Source organism: Hypomesus nipponensis, chromosome 14 (assembly GCF_054491055.1).
Source record: "Hypomesus nipponensis isolate SF chromosome 14, ASM5449105v1, whole genome shotgun sequence".
In the NCBI taxonomy this organism is placed as follows: Eukaryota; Metazoa; Chordata; class Actinopteri; order Osmeriformes; family Osmeridae; genus Hypomesus; species Hypomesus nipponensis.
The window spans coordinates 17,310,522-17,323,075 of record NC_140374.1 but is presented as its reverse complement, the minus strand read 5'-3'; the positions used below and the strand labels follow the sequence as shown (position 1 = coordinate 17,323,075).

The 12,554-nt window shown below is 43.3% G+C and overlaps 2 protein-coding genes across 4 annotated transcripts; one reads left to right on the top strand and one right to left on the bottom strand.

Annotated features, from left to right (window-relative positions):
* The first annotated feature begins 82 nt into the window (after nucleotides 1-82).
* On the top strand, nucleotides 83-3,353 carry tnnt2d (troponin T2d, cardiac). 2 transcript variants are annotated; one of them, XM_084673118.1, is made up of 10 exons: nucleotides 83-207; nucleotides 312-333; nucleotides 446-503; nucleotides 619-735; nucleotides 841-918; nucleotides 1,044-1,157; nucleotides 1,289-1,401; nucleotides 1,581-1,671; nucleotides 1,908-1,951; nucleotides 3,162-3,353. In XM_084673118.1, exons 1-10 carry the CDS (start codon nucleotides 159-161, stop codon nucleotides 3,205-3,207), a joined length of 732 nt encoding a protein of 243 aa, XP_084529244.1. In that variant the 5' UTR covers nucleotides 83-158; the 3' UTR covers nucleotides 3,208-3,353. The 2 variants fall into 2 exon arrangements, with proteins under 2 accessions (XP_084529244.1, XP_084529245.1); XM_084673119.1 differs by lacking the exon at nucleotides 1,908-1,951 and adding an exon at nucleotides 2,255-2,292 and having other exon boundaries at nucleotides 84-207.
* A 68-nt stretch (nucleotides 3,354-3,421) lies between these two features.
* Nucleotides 3,422-12,542, bottom strand: dnm1l (dynamin 1-like). Of its 2 annotated transcripts, XM_084673116.1 has the most exons (19): nucleotides 12,304-12,542; nucleotides 10,989-11,133; nucleotides 9,611-9,657; nucleotides 8,947-9,018; nucleotides 8,700-8,786; nucleotides 8,325-8,487; nucleotides 8,116-8,236; nucleotides 7,797-7,928; nucleotides 7,475-7,681; nucleotides 6,926-7,046; nucleotides 6,629-6,784; nucleotides 6,239-6,328; nucleotides 6,021-6,113; nucleotides 5,882-5,935; nucleotides 5,604-5,675; nucleotides 4,929-5,087; nucleotides 4,735-4,844; nucleotides 4,459-4,618; nucleotides 3,422-4,171 (listed from the first exon to the last, which is right to left on the bottom strand). In XM_084673116.1, exons 1-19 carry the CDS (start codon nucleotides 12,403-12,405, stop codon nucleotides 4,115-4,117), a joined length of 2,148 nt encoding a protein of 715 aa, XP_084529242.1. In that variant the 5' UTR covers nucleotides 12,406-12,542; the 3' UTR covers nucleotides 3,422-4,114. The 2 variants fall into 2 exon arrangements, with proteins under 2 accessions (XP_084529242.1, XP_084529243.1); XM_084673117.1 differs by lacking the exon at nucleotides 5,604-5,675 and having other exon boundaries at nucleotides 12,304-12,538.
* Nucleotides 12,543-12,554: the final 12 nt, after the last annotated feature.

Genomic DNA, 12,554 nt, shown 5'->3' with positions numbered 1-12,554 from the left:
GTCATAAAGATACAATTCTGCAAACATGTTCAACATTCCGTGTGTAATCGGGTCACTGTATTTTTTCCACTGCTTGGATGAAGGGAGGAAGAAGGTAAGAATTATGTTTCTTTCCTCTCATCATTCTAGTGCTCTAAACTAATGTGATTTTCAAACTAATGTGTCTATTTCTACATTTTTCACCTACAGCCCAGGAGGAGGTTACAGGTAATGTACAAGCAATGGCAATGCGTTTTCATATAATTTTACTCACTAGAGGGTAACTGAGTCTATATTGTTTTTGTAATGTTTATCTCTGTCTTTTATAACAGATGAGTCCAAGCCTAAACCAAAGTAGGTTATTACTGCAACTAAAGTAAAAAATAATATATATGTATATAAAAATATACTAAAAAAACACCCTAAAATGAATGTAAAATGTTCCAAATGTAATACCTTTCAACAGGTTTGTGCCAAACATCCAGCCACCAAAAATCCCAGATGGTGATAAAGTGGACTTTGATGTGAGTAGAATCACCTAACACACACACACAGACACACACACACACACACACACAGACACAAACACAAACACAGACACACAAATGATTGCTTCCTCATGGGACACTGTCACGGCAGGACATACACAGGAAGCGGCAGGAGAAGGACCTGTCTGAACTGCAGTGTCTGATCGAGGCCCACTTCCTTCAGAGGAAGAAGGAAGAAGAAGAGCTCATTGCCCTCGTCAACAGAATCGTGAGTGAATGTAATGAAGAGACACCCGTGCTTGTTGCTGTGATACACCCAAAATTATTGACACAAACAGGACGAAGATGAAACTGGTCTTGCGCATGTGTACAGGAGAAACGTCGTGCAGAGAGAGCTGATCAGCAGAGAGTCCGTGCAGAGAGAGAGAAGGAGAGGCAGGCCAGGCTCGCAGTAAGCTCCGACAACACAACTTCCACATAAGGACCAACTAATTCATAAATATGTATTTTACAATAGATCTCCCTCAGCAGGTTTTCCAATGATAAACTGTCTGTATTCTCCTCACCGATGTACAGGAGGAAAAAGAGAGGAAGGAGCAAGAGGAACATCGCAAGAAACATGATGACGATGCCAAGAAGAAGAAGGCTCTTACTAACATGACTCACCAGTATGGAGGCATTCAACAGAAGGTCAGCTGGCAAAACAGATAAAGAAGCTCATAAAAACATAATTTCAATATACAATTTAAAACCAACGAGCCATGTATGGAAGAAAGGTTTTGAGCTACACAAAAACTGCTTCGTCTTTACCTGACCTCTAGAGTGAGAACCGGAAGGGAGCCAAGAAACAGACAGAGCGGGAGAAGAAGAAGAAGCTCTTGGCTGAACGCAGGAAACCTCTCAACATTGATCATCTCAACGAGGACAAACTGAAGTGAGATAGGACTTGTCATTTCATTTCCTGGCACAACACTGGCATCTGCTGTAGTCCTAAATCTACAGAAAAGCCTACTAGCATCTAGTGTATGTCTCATAAAAGTATATTTATTCTAACTTCTGAAGAAATGTGAAGTGGAAAATGTAATACAAACCTGAATTTCTGTTTGTGTGTAGGGAGAAGGCTAGTGAGATGTGGCAGTGGATGATGGAGCTGGAAGCTGAAAAGTTTGACCTTAGCGAGAAACTCAAAAGACAGAAGTATGATGTAAGTGACATCTAGAATATTATGGGCAATACAATTGTTCTCTTTTGTTTTACAACCATAATCTCTTCCAGTCCGTGCCAGCAAGAAGTGGATTTGAACGAGTCGGGATGAGCATCAGTTATTGGGGGACTTTAATATCATTCATTCAATTTGAAACTAGTGTTGTTCCAGTCCTCTCATCTCTGAATGGACCCTAAACCTCGTACATGTACTTTAAATGTGTGACTTGCTTTCAGATTACTATGCTTCAGACCAGAGTCAGTGATCAACAGCAGAAGACGTAAGTTTCTGGTGGTTATGAGGGAAAGTCCCCTCAGCACCGTCTAGTCTCTCGTCTTAGGTTGTAGTCTCTTCTGAGACTGGGTGTTGCCTGCTGTCTACTGGCATGGTAATGTCACAGGTCAGGAAGGTCGTGCAGGCAGGCTAGTGGATGTGCTTCAGGTGAACTACAAGGTCAGCAGATCTTTAGGTTCATGGGCTCCTCCTCTCAATGGCAATGGATCCTACAGGACTCCTCAGTGATAAAGGGTGTGATAAAATGGTAAAGCTTGAAACGCTTAGCCAGGCTTATGTGTGTCCTCAGATTAACCAGCTTCTCGCTCGTGTCCAGGACCACCAGAGGTAAGTACTTAAAAGAACACTGAGACCTTTCCCTCTCACTCCTAAAGGGACTGGACACTGGGCAGTAATTGGACAACTTCCTGTGCATGGTCATTTCTAATAAGGACTTGCCATCAACCCACTGTCCAGACCCTTTTTACTCACATGGTCCAAAACCAAACTGGAGCAGGACGGATGTGATGTGCTAAGGGGATTTTTTTGTCTAGTGTTCTTCATTGGTCACTTGTTCCTTCCATCCATACTTCTTCATTCCATCCCTCACTTCTGAACCAGACATGGTCATGGTCAGGGTGAATGAAGTTTAGGAACTGTTTTCATGCAGAACAACTTTTATTTAATACGACCAAATACAAACCAGAGAAATCTTGAAAGGAACTCAAACTAAAATCATGACCATCCCCATGTCTAATCACTCATCCATTTTTGTGGTTCACATTACTCTGTCGTCTCCGTGTTCAATCTGTAAGTATGAATGTTTGTTTATTGGCATTTCATGTTGCATCTGGTCACTACATGATTGGTAGCTTTCATGCTTATCAGATAGAAGCTAAAGTGGTCACAGGACACAGTGTGGGGTCTCAAATTGCAGCAAAAAAAAAAAGAACATTCAACACAAATTCACACCGAAATAAATAAACACCCTGTTCTCCCAATCCAGCACATTTAGACCTTTCAGACATGGCAACAACACACATCCTGAAACCACACAAACATGAACACCTGAGTCATTTCTAGACGGAGGGCTGCACTTGCGTGACCCCCACTGGTAAAGCTGGCACACTACCTGGCTGCTGGCACCTGGCTGATGCAATATTAACTCTATCCTGCCCCCCCCCCCCCCGCCCCCATTCCTCCCCCCATCTTTTTAGTGCCAAGGGTCGCGGCAAGGGCAAGATGGGAGGGCGGCTGAGGTAAACGAGCTGCCCACTGGGCTGAAGTTGAACCCTGGGATCGGTCTGCGTATCTTGTGTGTTTCTATCTTTTCTGTTCTGTATGACCATCTGTCAGACATAACTGTATCCATCACTGTACCAAAGTATCAATAAATTAATCACAACATCTGCCACAACGTCCTTTCTATAGGGTTTAGATGATCTGAAATGTGACTACACAAATAATAATAACACAATTTCGATTCAGCAAAATGTTTACATATTTAGTGCATGATGTACAGGTGGACAACAATTTGACTTGTGTGTGTGTGTGTGTGTTGAAAAAAAGCTCTATTGCTAGGGTGTCAAGAAGTAACCACTCCAGTGAAAAACTAAATGTACAAATGGTAAAATGCTGATCACTTTGAAACTATTGCTAGCTTGTTACCTTATAATGAAGAAACAAGCTGTAAAATAGACATAAAAGGTCAATCCTCAAATGTAACAGGTACAGTACAGGATGCAGAATCCAAAGCCATAGATTACAGATCAGGTAGATTTTTCATTTCTAGTTTTAATTTATATCTACATTTAGAGACAAACATTCCTCTGTAAGCTCTACATTCACACTGCGTTGAGTCGTTTGTAGCAGTCTATTTACTGAATACATTATCAAAGATTTAGCGTCTACAACAGGAGCCTGTGTGTGTGTGTGTGTGTGTGTGTGTGTATATCACTGTAAATGGTAGAGGCGTCGACTGATGTGCACTACCCTTCAAATGCAGGTGAAGTCCATGTAGTACATGAAAACTATATAATACGAGTGCATTTTCAAGTTGGCTGTCTCTGCTGCCCAGGGTGTCTGAGACAGAACAGGGATGAAGGGCTTGGCGAGGGGGGTGAGTCCATGTAGGAGGGAGAGGATTGGAGGTGGAGACCCAAGCCTCCTCTCACCACAGGTGAGTTTCTCTGATCTCTGCGATCACCTGGCTGGCTTTTTGCAATGCCTGGAGATGCAAAAAGAGGTAAATACAGGTCTATATATATATATATATATATATATATATATATATATATATATATATATATATATATATATATATATATATATATATATATATATATATATATATATAACTGAATAGAACTACAAATATGTATGCTTTTTTTTTCTTTTTTTTTGCTATGCACAAAGGTTAAATCCGTCACACATGATACACTGTTGTTTCACTCACTTAAATCAGCATTCACAAACCTAACTTCTAAAGAGTCCTATTCAACTCCCCTATGGTACCTTGAGCATGTCTGCTGCCTCGCTGCGGCGCTGGGCCATGTCCTCGGACTCTGTGAGAAGGTCATCCAGAAGGCCTGCCTTGTACAGCTGACCCACCAGCTCACTCTGCAGGCTGTCCTTCACGTGGTTCACCAAGAAGTGCATTACTGCCTTAGGTACACTACAAACAGAAGACAAAAAGAGAAGAGACACAGAAGGAAGTAGAAAGAGAAACAGGTCAGTAATGATGTTGGAAAGGTATATAGCCTGGCAGCATCAAACCGACCAGGTCCCTACCTGTCCTGGATGTTTTTCCGTACGATGAGGAAGTATGACTTAATGAGCCTCTCTATGACCTCACAGTCCCGTTGCTCTCGGGCTGACAGCTTCCTAGACACTGGGACAGGCTGTGCCCCACACACAAAGAAACAACCATTCAAAACACATGTTGTGCACAGTGGTGTATTGTGGGTAGTGTAGTCTGTACGCACCACATCGAGCAGGTTGACAGCGTGGCCCCTCAGGGGGCTGCCTTGCAGGGAGGACTGAGACTGGCTTCGGTCAGACATGCCATCCTCTCCCTTCTTCAGCATGCCTCTCCAGTTGCCAGTCCCGCCATCTCCCTGGTCTCCCTGCACCCCCCCTGCGCCCTGGGGAGGGACAGACACATACGTTTGCACACACGCAAACACCACAACAATGCAGTCAGTGTCGCTGATCCCGCTTGTCTGGATCACTCCCATGATGCAACACCAGGGTCTGTTACAATATGCATGTACAGTGGAGGGCCACTGGCACACAGACGCCATTCCAGAAGGTTCTATATCTCAAGCATAGGGACAAAATCATGCAGGGGTGAAGTACAGGGGGAAATGTTCAGCGCAGTCACAAGGTTAAAGGTTACCCTTGGTCAGGGTGTCAGGGTACACGAGAAGGGCTCAGAGGGGAGGTCCTTTCTCGAAGGGTTAGTTGTGGGCCGTAAAAAAGGGAGGAATCTTACTGTCACTTAAGGTCTCACTGTGAGAGGTTGACAGAGTATTACAGGATGGGTGTTTAGAGAGTGGGGGAGGAGGTTGTGGGTAAGGCTTGAGTGTGATATTTGGGGTGGATGGGGGGTGTCATGCCATCAGACCAGCAGGCAGGGACGAAGGGAGAGGTGGACACACCTTGGGTCCCTCGCCCTCATTGGTGACAAGCTCAGTGGGGGAGAGAGTCTGCCCACCTGGGCCTTTAAGGGACTGAGAGTGAAGTAAAGAAGGAGCGACAACGAGAGAGAAAGAAAGAGAAAAGAACGAAGGAGAATAGAAGACTAGAAATCTTAAAGCAGAAAGTGGGCTTAAGCGTTTGGCTTAAGTGTAGAGAAAACAATTTGAAACGTTGTGGGGAAAAAAGTGTCAACTGTAGCCATGCTAGCTGGCTTGGTGTTTGTGTGGTTGCACTGTACCTTATCTCTGGGGACGGAGGAGGGCAGCTCTCTCATCCTGTTGCGTCTCTGCTCCTGTAAGACCATATTAATCATCATCAATACATGAACCTACTTTTGCAATGGCATATACACCTTGTGAACACTCCTTTTTTTTTACCTCTATGTTATTGTTCATGAGGCCACAGGCATCAGCAAAGTCAGGGTGCTTGGTATTGATGTAGGCCAGCTCAATGGCAACCAGGTTGTGGACCTTAGAGGAGGATAAGAATGAGATGAAGACGGCAAATACACTTGAGTCCACCAGGCAAGATAATTCAGGTAATTCTACTGAAAGTGTAGATGAGTAGGAGGGGTAGGTTAAAAAGGATGCCTCACCATCTCATTGGTGACTGGTAGTCTTTTCCTGAGGAGGGAGGTGACCACTTCTACAATGGCGTCGTGGAGCTTGGGAAACCTCAACAGTTCCTGGGAGGGGGGGAAATGCCGGTGATGATGCCAAATCTGATGTGTACATGTGGTATTTCAGTGCTGTTCCTGTTTATGTGCGTGCGATACGTGTGTGTACACATGGAGTCAGGTGTCTGAATGGTTAGGGAATTGGGCTAAAATTCAGAAGGTTGCTGGTACGACTCCGGGCCATGCGAAATGACATTGTGTCCTTGGGCAAGGCACTTCACCCTACTTGCCTCAGGGGAATATCCCTGTACTTACTGTAAGTTGCTCTGGATAAGAGCGTCTGATAAATGACTAAATGTAAATGTGTACCTGTGTGCTGTAGTTGCTGCAGTGCTGGATGATTCTCTGCATCTCCTCGTGGACCAGCTCCACACAGCGCAGGCTGGGCTCCTCCAGGCGCTTCACCTGCCTCTTCACCAGCAGCTCAAATGACACCTCAGGCACAAACAGGGCAGGCCGCGGGCCCTACACACACACACACAAATTCATCAGAACTACACTACCCACAATTCTCTCTGGTTGTTTCAAGCCACAAGGATACTGATGCAAAAAAAACTGTGCAGTGGAAGAATGAGAGTGTGGTATAAGCAGAGTGACATGACGCACCGTGGCATTTCTGATAGCTGTGAGGACATCTATAGTCGTCAGACCCCCCAGTGGATCCACAGACTCCAGTGTGCGACCAAATGTCTCATGGAATATATAACAGATTCGTGCTCCGCCACAACTGCAAGAGAAATTACATTTTACATTAATTCATTTAGCAGACGCTTTTATCTAAAGCGACATCCAAGAGAGAGCTTTACAAAAGTGCATATGGTCAATGATCATAAACAACGAGATAGCCCCAAAAACATTGTGGGTAACCAAAACATGAAGCATACATTGTGAAACACAAATAAGTGCCAATAGGAAGAAACATAAGAGCATGTAGTTAAACAAATTAAACAACATTAACCTCAAGGGTGCTTGAGTTACAACCTCAAGTTACACTGTTGTACACAGGCTAAAACCATGAAGGGGGGGAAAAACGTTTGTCCAACAACAAAGGTCACCATGCTGACAGTTCTTAAATAATTGATAAAGACCCAACCCTCTAGTGTTGAGTGTTGGAGATGCAGGCGAGCAAGGGGGAAGGAGGAGGGTGTTACTCACAGTTCAGCTGTCTCAATGTACTTGGCCGTCCCCTCTATGGTGTGACAGTACTCTGCGGCAAACTTAGTAATGAGCTGAAGCAGCGTTGAGCTTTTGTCGTCTACGGGCTCACCGTAGCTGCTGAGGAGGGACTGGTACTGGGCAGCCAGCACGTTTATACGCGTCTTCAGCTCGGGAAGGCAGTCTCTGATGTGGTGCATCAGCAGCCTGGCAGACAGACAGGGAGTTGAATGCTACTTCTTGTCGGTATCTACAGTGATTTAACCTACGTTAGTGAGGATTACCACCCTTTGATGAACGGTACAGGAATCTGGCGCCATACCTGTTCAGTGTTCTGGCTAGGTATTTGGTTCCGTTTCTGTTGGCGAGGGAGGGGTACTTCTTCTGTAGGAAGGCATATTCATCACGAATGGCATCTGATACTTGTTTCTTATTGTTGATATCTAGCTGGCTCCTGGAACGGAACAGAAAGAATTGTGTACTGTAGGGGTGGGGGAAAAAATCCTAATTCAGTCTTGTAGCGATTCACAAATGTAAAAAAATTGAACAAATTCTAGGTATATACGTATATTGATTTGTATTAGTGTGTGTAATTTAATTTCAGATACTTGGATTGAGAAAAAATAACAATGATTACCAACCTGCTCACTACTCCAATAAGGCCCAGTTTGACAGGGATGACCCTGCCCATCAGTACGTCCATAGCATCAGTGCCTGCATCCATGAGGTCCAGCTTGGTTACCACAGCCAACGTCCTTCTGCCTACACACACGAAAATATGAACCATTTTACAGTGAAAGAAAAACTAAAAGAGCATAAACAGAGAACATATACATGGGGAGAGCCTCACCGTCAGGGTCGACGTCTCGTGCCACTTTGAGCGCCTCAGAGGTGGCCATGTCTGTGTTGGCTGCGGTCACAGCCAGGATGATGGAGTTGGGGTTGGAGATGTGCTTCAGGATCAGCTCTCTGATCTGCAGCTCGATGTCTTTGGGCTGGTCTCCCACTGGTACCTGGGTAAGCAGAGACACACACAAACATTTATGTACTTTCCCACCTCTTATCATTTCCCACCAATGTCTTCAAATGCATAGATATTAATAGTATATTCACTATTAACCTGCCCAACAAAAATGTAGGGCCAGTATACTTATAAAAAAGGTGATTTTTACATTAAATTAAATTGCCAGACACGTCCCTCTGAAGGTTATTGTTTGCAGTTTACCTTTGTGATGCCTGGCAGATCCACCAATGTGAGGTTGACAACGTGAGGTGAGAAGATTTTCAGGTGAATGGGCTCATCGCTGATTCCCTGCAAGTTACATGAAAATGTAAAATAAATCACACTTGACAACCCACATACACCCCCAGTTTACTTCTTAAAAAAAAAAGAAAAAAAAAACATCTGAACTGCCATGGAATTATATTTAAACTTTCACTTTTGCTTTAACATAAGAGAAAGACTGACGCACCTTGTTACTGCCAGATACTCTTTCGGTTTCAGTCACAATCTCTTGCCTGATTTCATCAAAGTCTGTGTAGATCTGAGAATACAGAGGGTATAAAGAGTACACACACTGCTTTAACATCAGGGAACACCATCTAGGAGCTTTTTTATCAGTACATTACACATTAATAAGATAGTTAAGGTTTAGACTAACATACTTGAAGTTGGACAATGCACATTTGAACTCTTATCTCAACAAAAATAAATTCCTTTATTAATGACAGCATCAAATCTGTTGTAGTAGCCTGCATGACCTAGGCCTGTCTGTAGAAGGATGAAAGGGGTTATGTATCAGAGATCAACACATTCTATTCAACTGTTTTATTCCCCCTAAAGACATTATCCCTACTTCCTGAGAGGATGTGTGCCTCATCTGATTTGTGTTACTTTACCGCCAGGCAAATTCCACATCATGACACAATGACATCCCCGTTCTTATTGATCCTAGAGAATGGATACATGGCTGTTTCTTTGGCCTATATTTGGATAAGCTCATTAAATATTTAAGTAAAGTCGTACAGTTTGCAGGGAAAAGGAACTCTGCAGCGTTAACCATTGAAATGAGAAGTGCCTTTACATCACCATGCTGGCAATGATAACAATACAAGGGCTGAAACAATGTAACCTACCTTGTTTTTTGTATGTAAAAACTTCCCCCATTCCTCTCCATCAATGCCTAAGGGAAACATGTAACAGGTGGCAGTTAGTGTCAGTCCCTGCCTGTTTGGCAGTTGTGATATGGGGCTGTCCTCTTGAGACCCACTATTATTATGTTGAACGTCTCAGGAGATGAGATCACTGCATGTGGGCTCAACTGGGAAGGGAATATATTTCCAGGCCAGCATCCCACAGCACAGGACCAGAGATTTAAACAAACCAATAAGGAATAAACTTGCTTTTGGACAACAACAGCAAAACAATCATTGGCTGTTGAGCATGCTAAATAATCAGAGAGCACTTGGTCATAACATTGATGGGCAATTGATCCTAATACAAAACAATGAGGCCTATTTTTTATTAAATCAACCAATAATATGGGAACCATATCAATAGAGTGGGGGCTATTAGCTAGCTAGAGGATGCTACATTTAAGAGACATTTAGGAGGTGTTTGTTTGCACGTGTAAATGAATAGAGGTTGTCTTCCCTGCGCTAAGAGCTGTGCTTAAGCCAAGACAGACAGCTTAAAAACGTTGTCTGAATCAGAGACATAAAACTCAAGAGTGGTGTGAGCTTAATAAATGCAGTTGAAATAGAGACAAAGAAAACAATAAAGCCAGGCTTGGTGGCTGGATGGAGGTGAAAGGGCAGAAGAGAAGCTACTAAACAAACACACTGGCTAAAGCAAGTAACAAGGAAAAGGAGACCTTTATAAAGGCGCCCATTTTTCCAGGTATTCGAGTCTGCGGTTAGAGAGAGATAACAGGAAAAAAGGGGGTTAGACTAGCTGCAGAAGAGGCTGCGAAGGCAGTCTTTTCTCATGATCGCATTTATCTCAGGGCACAGGCTTCAGAAGATGTGCATATCTTTCTCATGAAAACCTTAACAAGGTGTTTCATTTTGACTTTCTATTTGGAGATACCAGTTAGGGAATATCTGTCACAGTCCCACGAAAGCACCTTGAAAGCTCTCTTGTACAGTTCTGTAAAGCCCTCTGCTGCAACGACCACTGCAGTAGAGTGACACCAAACTCAGAATTGGCCAAGCTAACATGGCACTTCTATACTGTCTTCCTGAATCATGCAGTGTGACACTCTGGTGCCAATAACTAACCCGATTTGACGCTGCCTGGCAACAGTTCTAAAAAAGACAAACACACACAATACAAACAACTCTGTCTTGAACAGACACAACAACAACACAGTCACACTTCCTGGTGCAAATTTAGAGCCAGCCAAGGTCAGACAGGAGAGACAGTTTTATCCTCCTACACACACACACACACACACACACACAGTGAAAAGAGTGACTTGGTTAGTTTTAAAAGTGAAGTTGTGTTTGGCAGTACCGTTTTCCTCGTTGCTCTTCCGCCGATCCTCTGGGTCTACGTGAACCAGCTGGAGGATTAAGGGACGCCTGGTGACGATGCCTGTGCCACGAGGTAATAGATCTCTGCCAACTAGGCTCTCTAACACCGAACTCTTCCCACTGCTCTGTAAACACACAGTATCATCACTTTATTGACCAGAACCTTTTATGAATCGAAATGAGGATTCACTTCTAAAGTTTAAGTCCCATGTGCTGTTGTCCAATTTTGTCTCCCTAGGTAGGGTGTCCTGGACTTTGATTCAATAAAAGATGCACAAAGATGAGCTTGTATGTAGAACTGATTTTTTTATTACCAGATTCACCTGTGGTAAATTTAGCCATGTAATTATCTAATCAGCTCATAGATCTTGATGTAAGTAACCATGATATCAAATTAACCCCCCTTTGTGTCTTTGTTTTGACAACACACTGATAATGAGACATACTCTGCACTAAAACACAGGATGGCAATCTGGGCTGTCGTTATGGCTGCCAAAAGGCTGAGACATGCACATCCTCTTAGCAGACCAGTAAAAGTACACATCCCTGGAAGAGAATGCTGCTGTAAACCAATTAGGCTAAATTGAAAACGATTCTGATTATATGATTCTGTACTGCACGCACCACGATAAATAACGTAAAAATTGTCAACTACTGTACATGTAGGAAAGGTCAGTTTCTTTAGGCTCCTTCCTTGATGACTGATGTCACTCAATTTCTGTTAAGTTAGTAGCCAAAGCTCTTTTCTGTAAAGCAATTTAACTTTGGCAGTGTAACTAGTCCAGAGTGATACTCTTTGAGAGTACAGTACCAGAAATAGATGTGAAACACAAGTCTAGTACTAGTAGCAAAACTACCTTGCTAGTGCTAGCGTTAATGACAAGGGTAGAAGGGCTCATCTAATCAAAATAACGACTTGAATTAGCAAACGTTCAAGGCTCATATCTTATCGATAATAAAATACGAGATTGCTCGCTTGACAGTAAAGATTATCTTAAAAGTGAAACAGAATTCCCCTGCCTTGTCTGCAAGCATGCATTCAAATAGGCTACAATTTGCTAACGTGTTAGCTAACTAGCTTGTCTACAATATATCCATGTTAGCTGGCATGTTAGAAAGATTAACAATTATCGAGTCAAAATGCGAACTCTCAGATAATTACGCGTTTGTGGAGCACCTCAAAAAAATAATAAACTAGTTAGCTAGTGACCTGCAAGTGCTTGTATCCTAAGTTCTGTAGCTAGATGTCAGTGTTAAGGTTGCTAGCTACCCACACTGTGGCTGGCTATTCTTACCTGTGTTCCAACAACAGCAATTTGTGGTAGCTGGATAATATCCGCACCGACTGTATTAAACACATCTTGTAATTTATTTATGACGGGTATAAGGGCTTCCATTGCTCTAAAAAGTAGCTGCCTGTCTAAATGAATCGGACTAACTATTCAGCAAGACTGCTACAGCGACAAAGTCATCCAATGTCCCACCCTCATGCAACCCGGGCCCAAAAAACAACTGCGCACAAACTAATTCAGCGGTGCACTCTGGG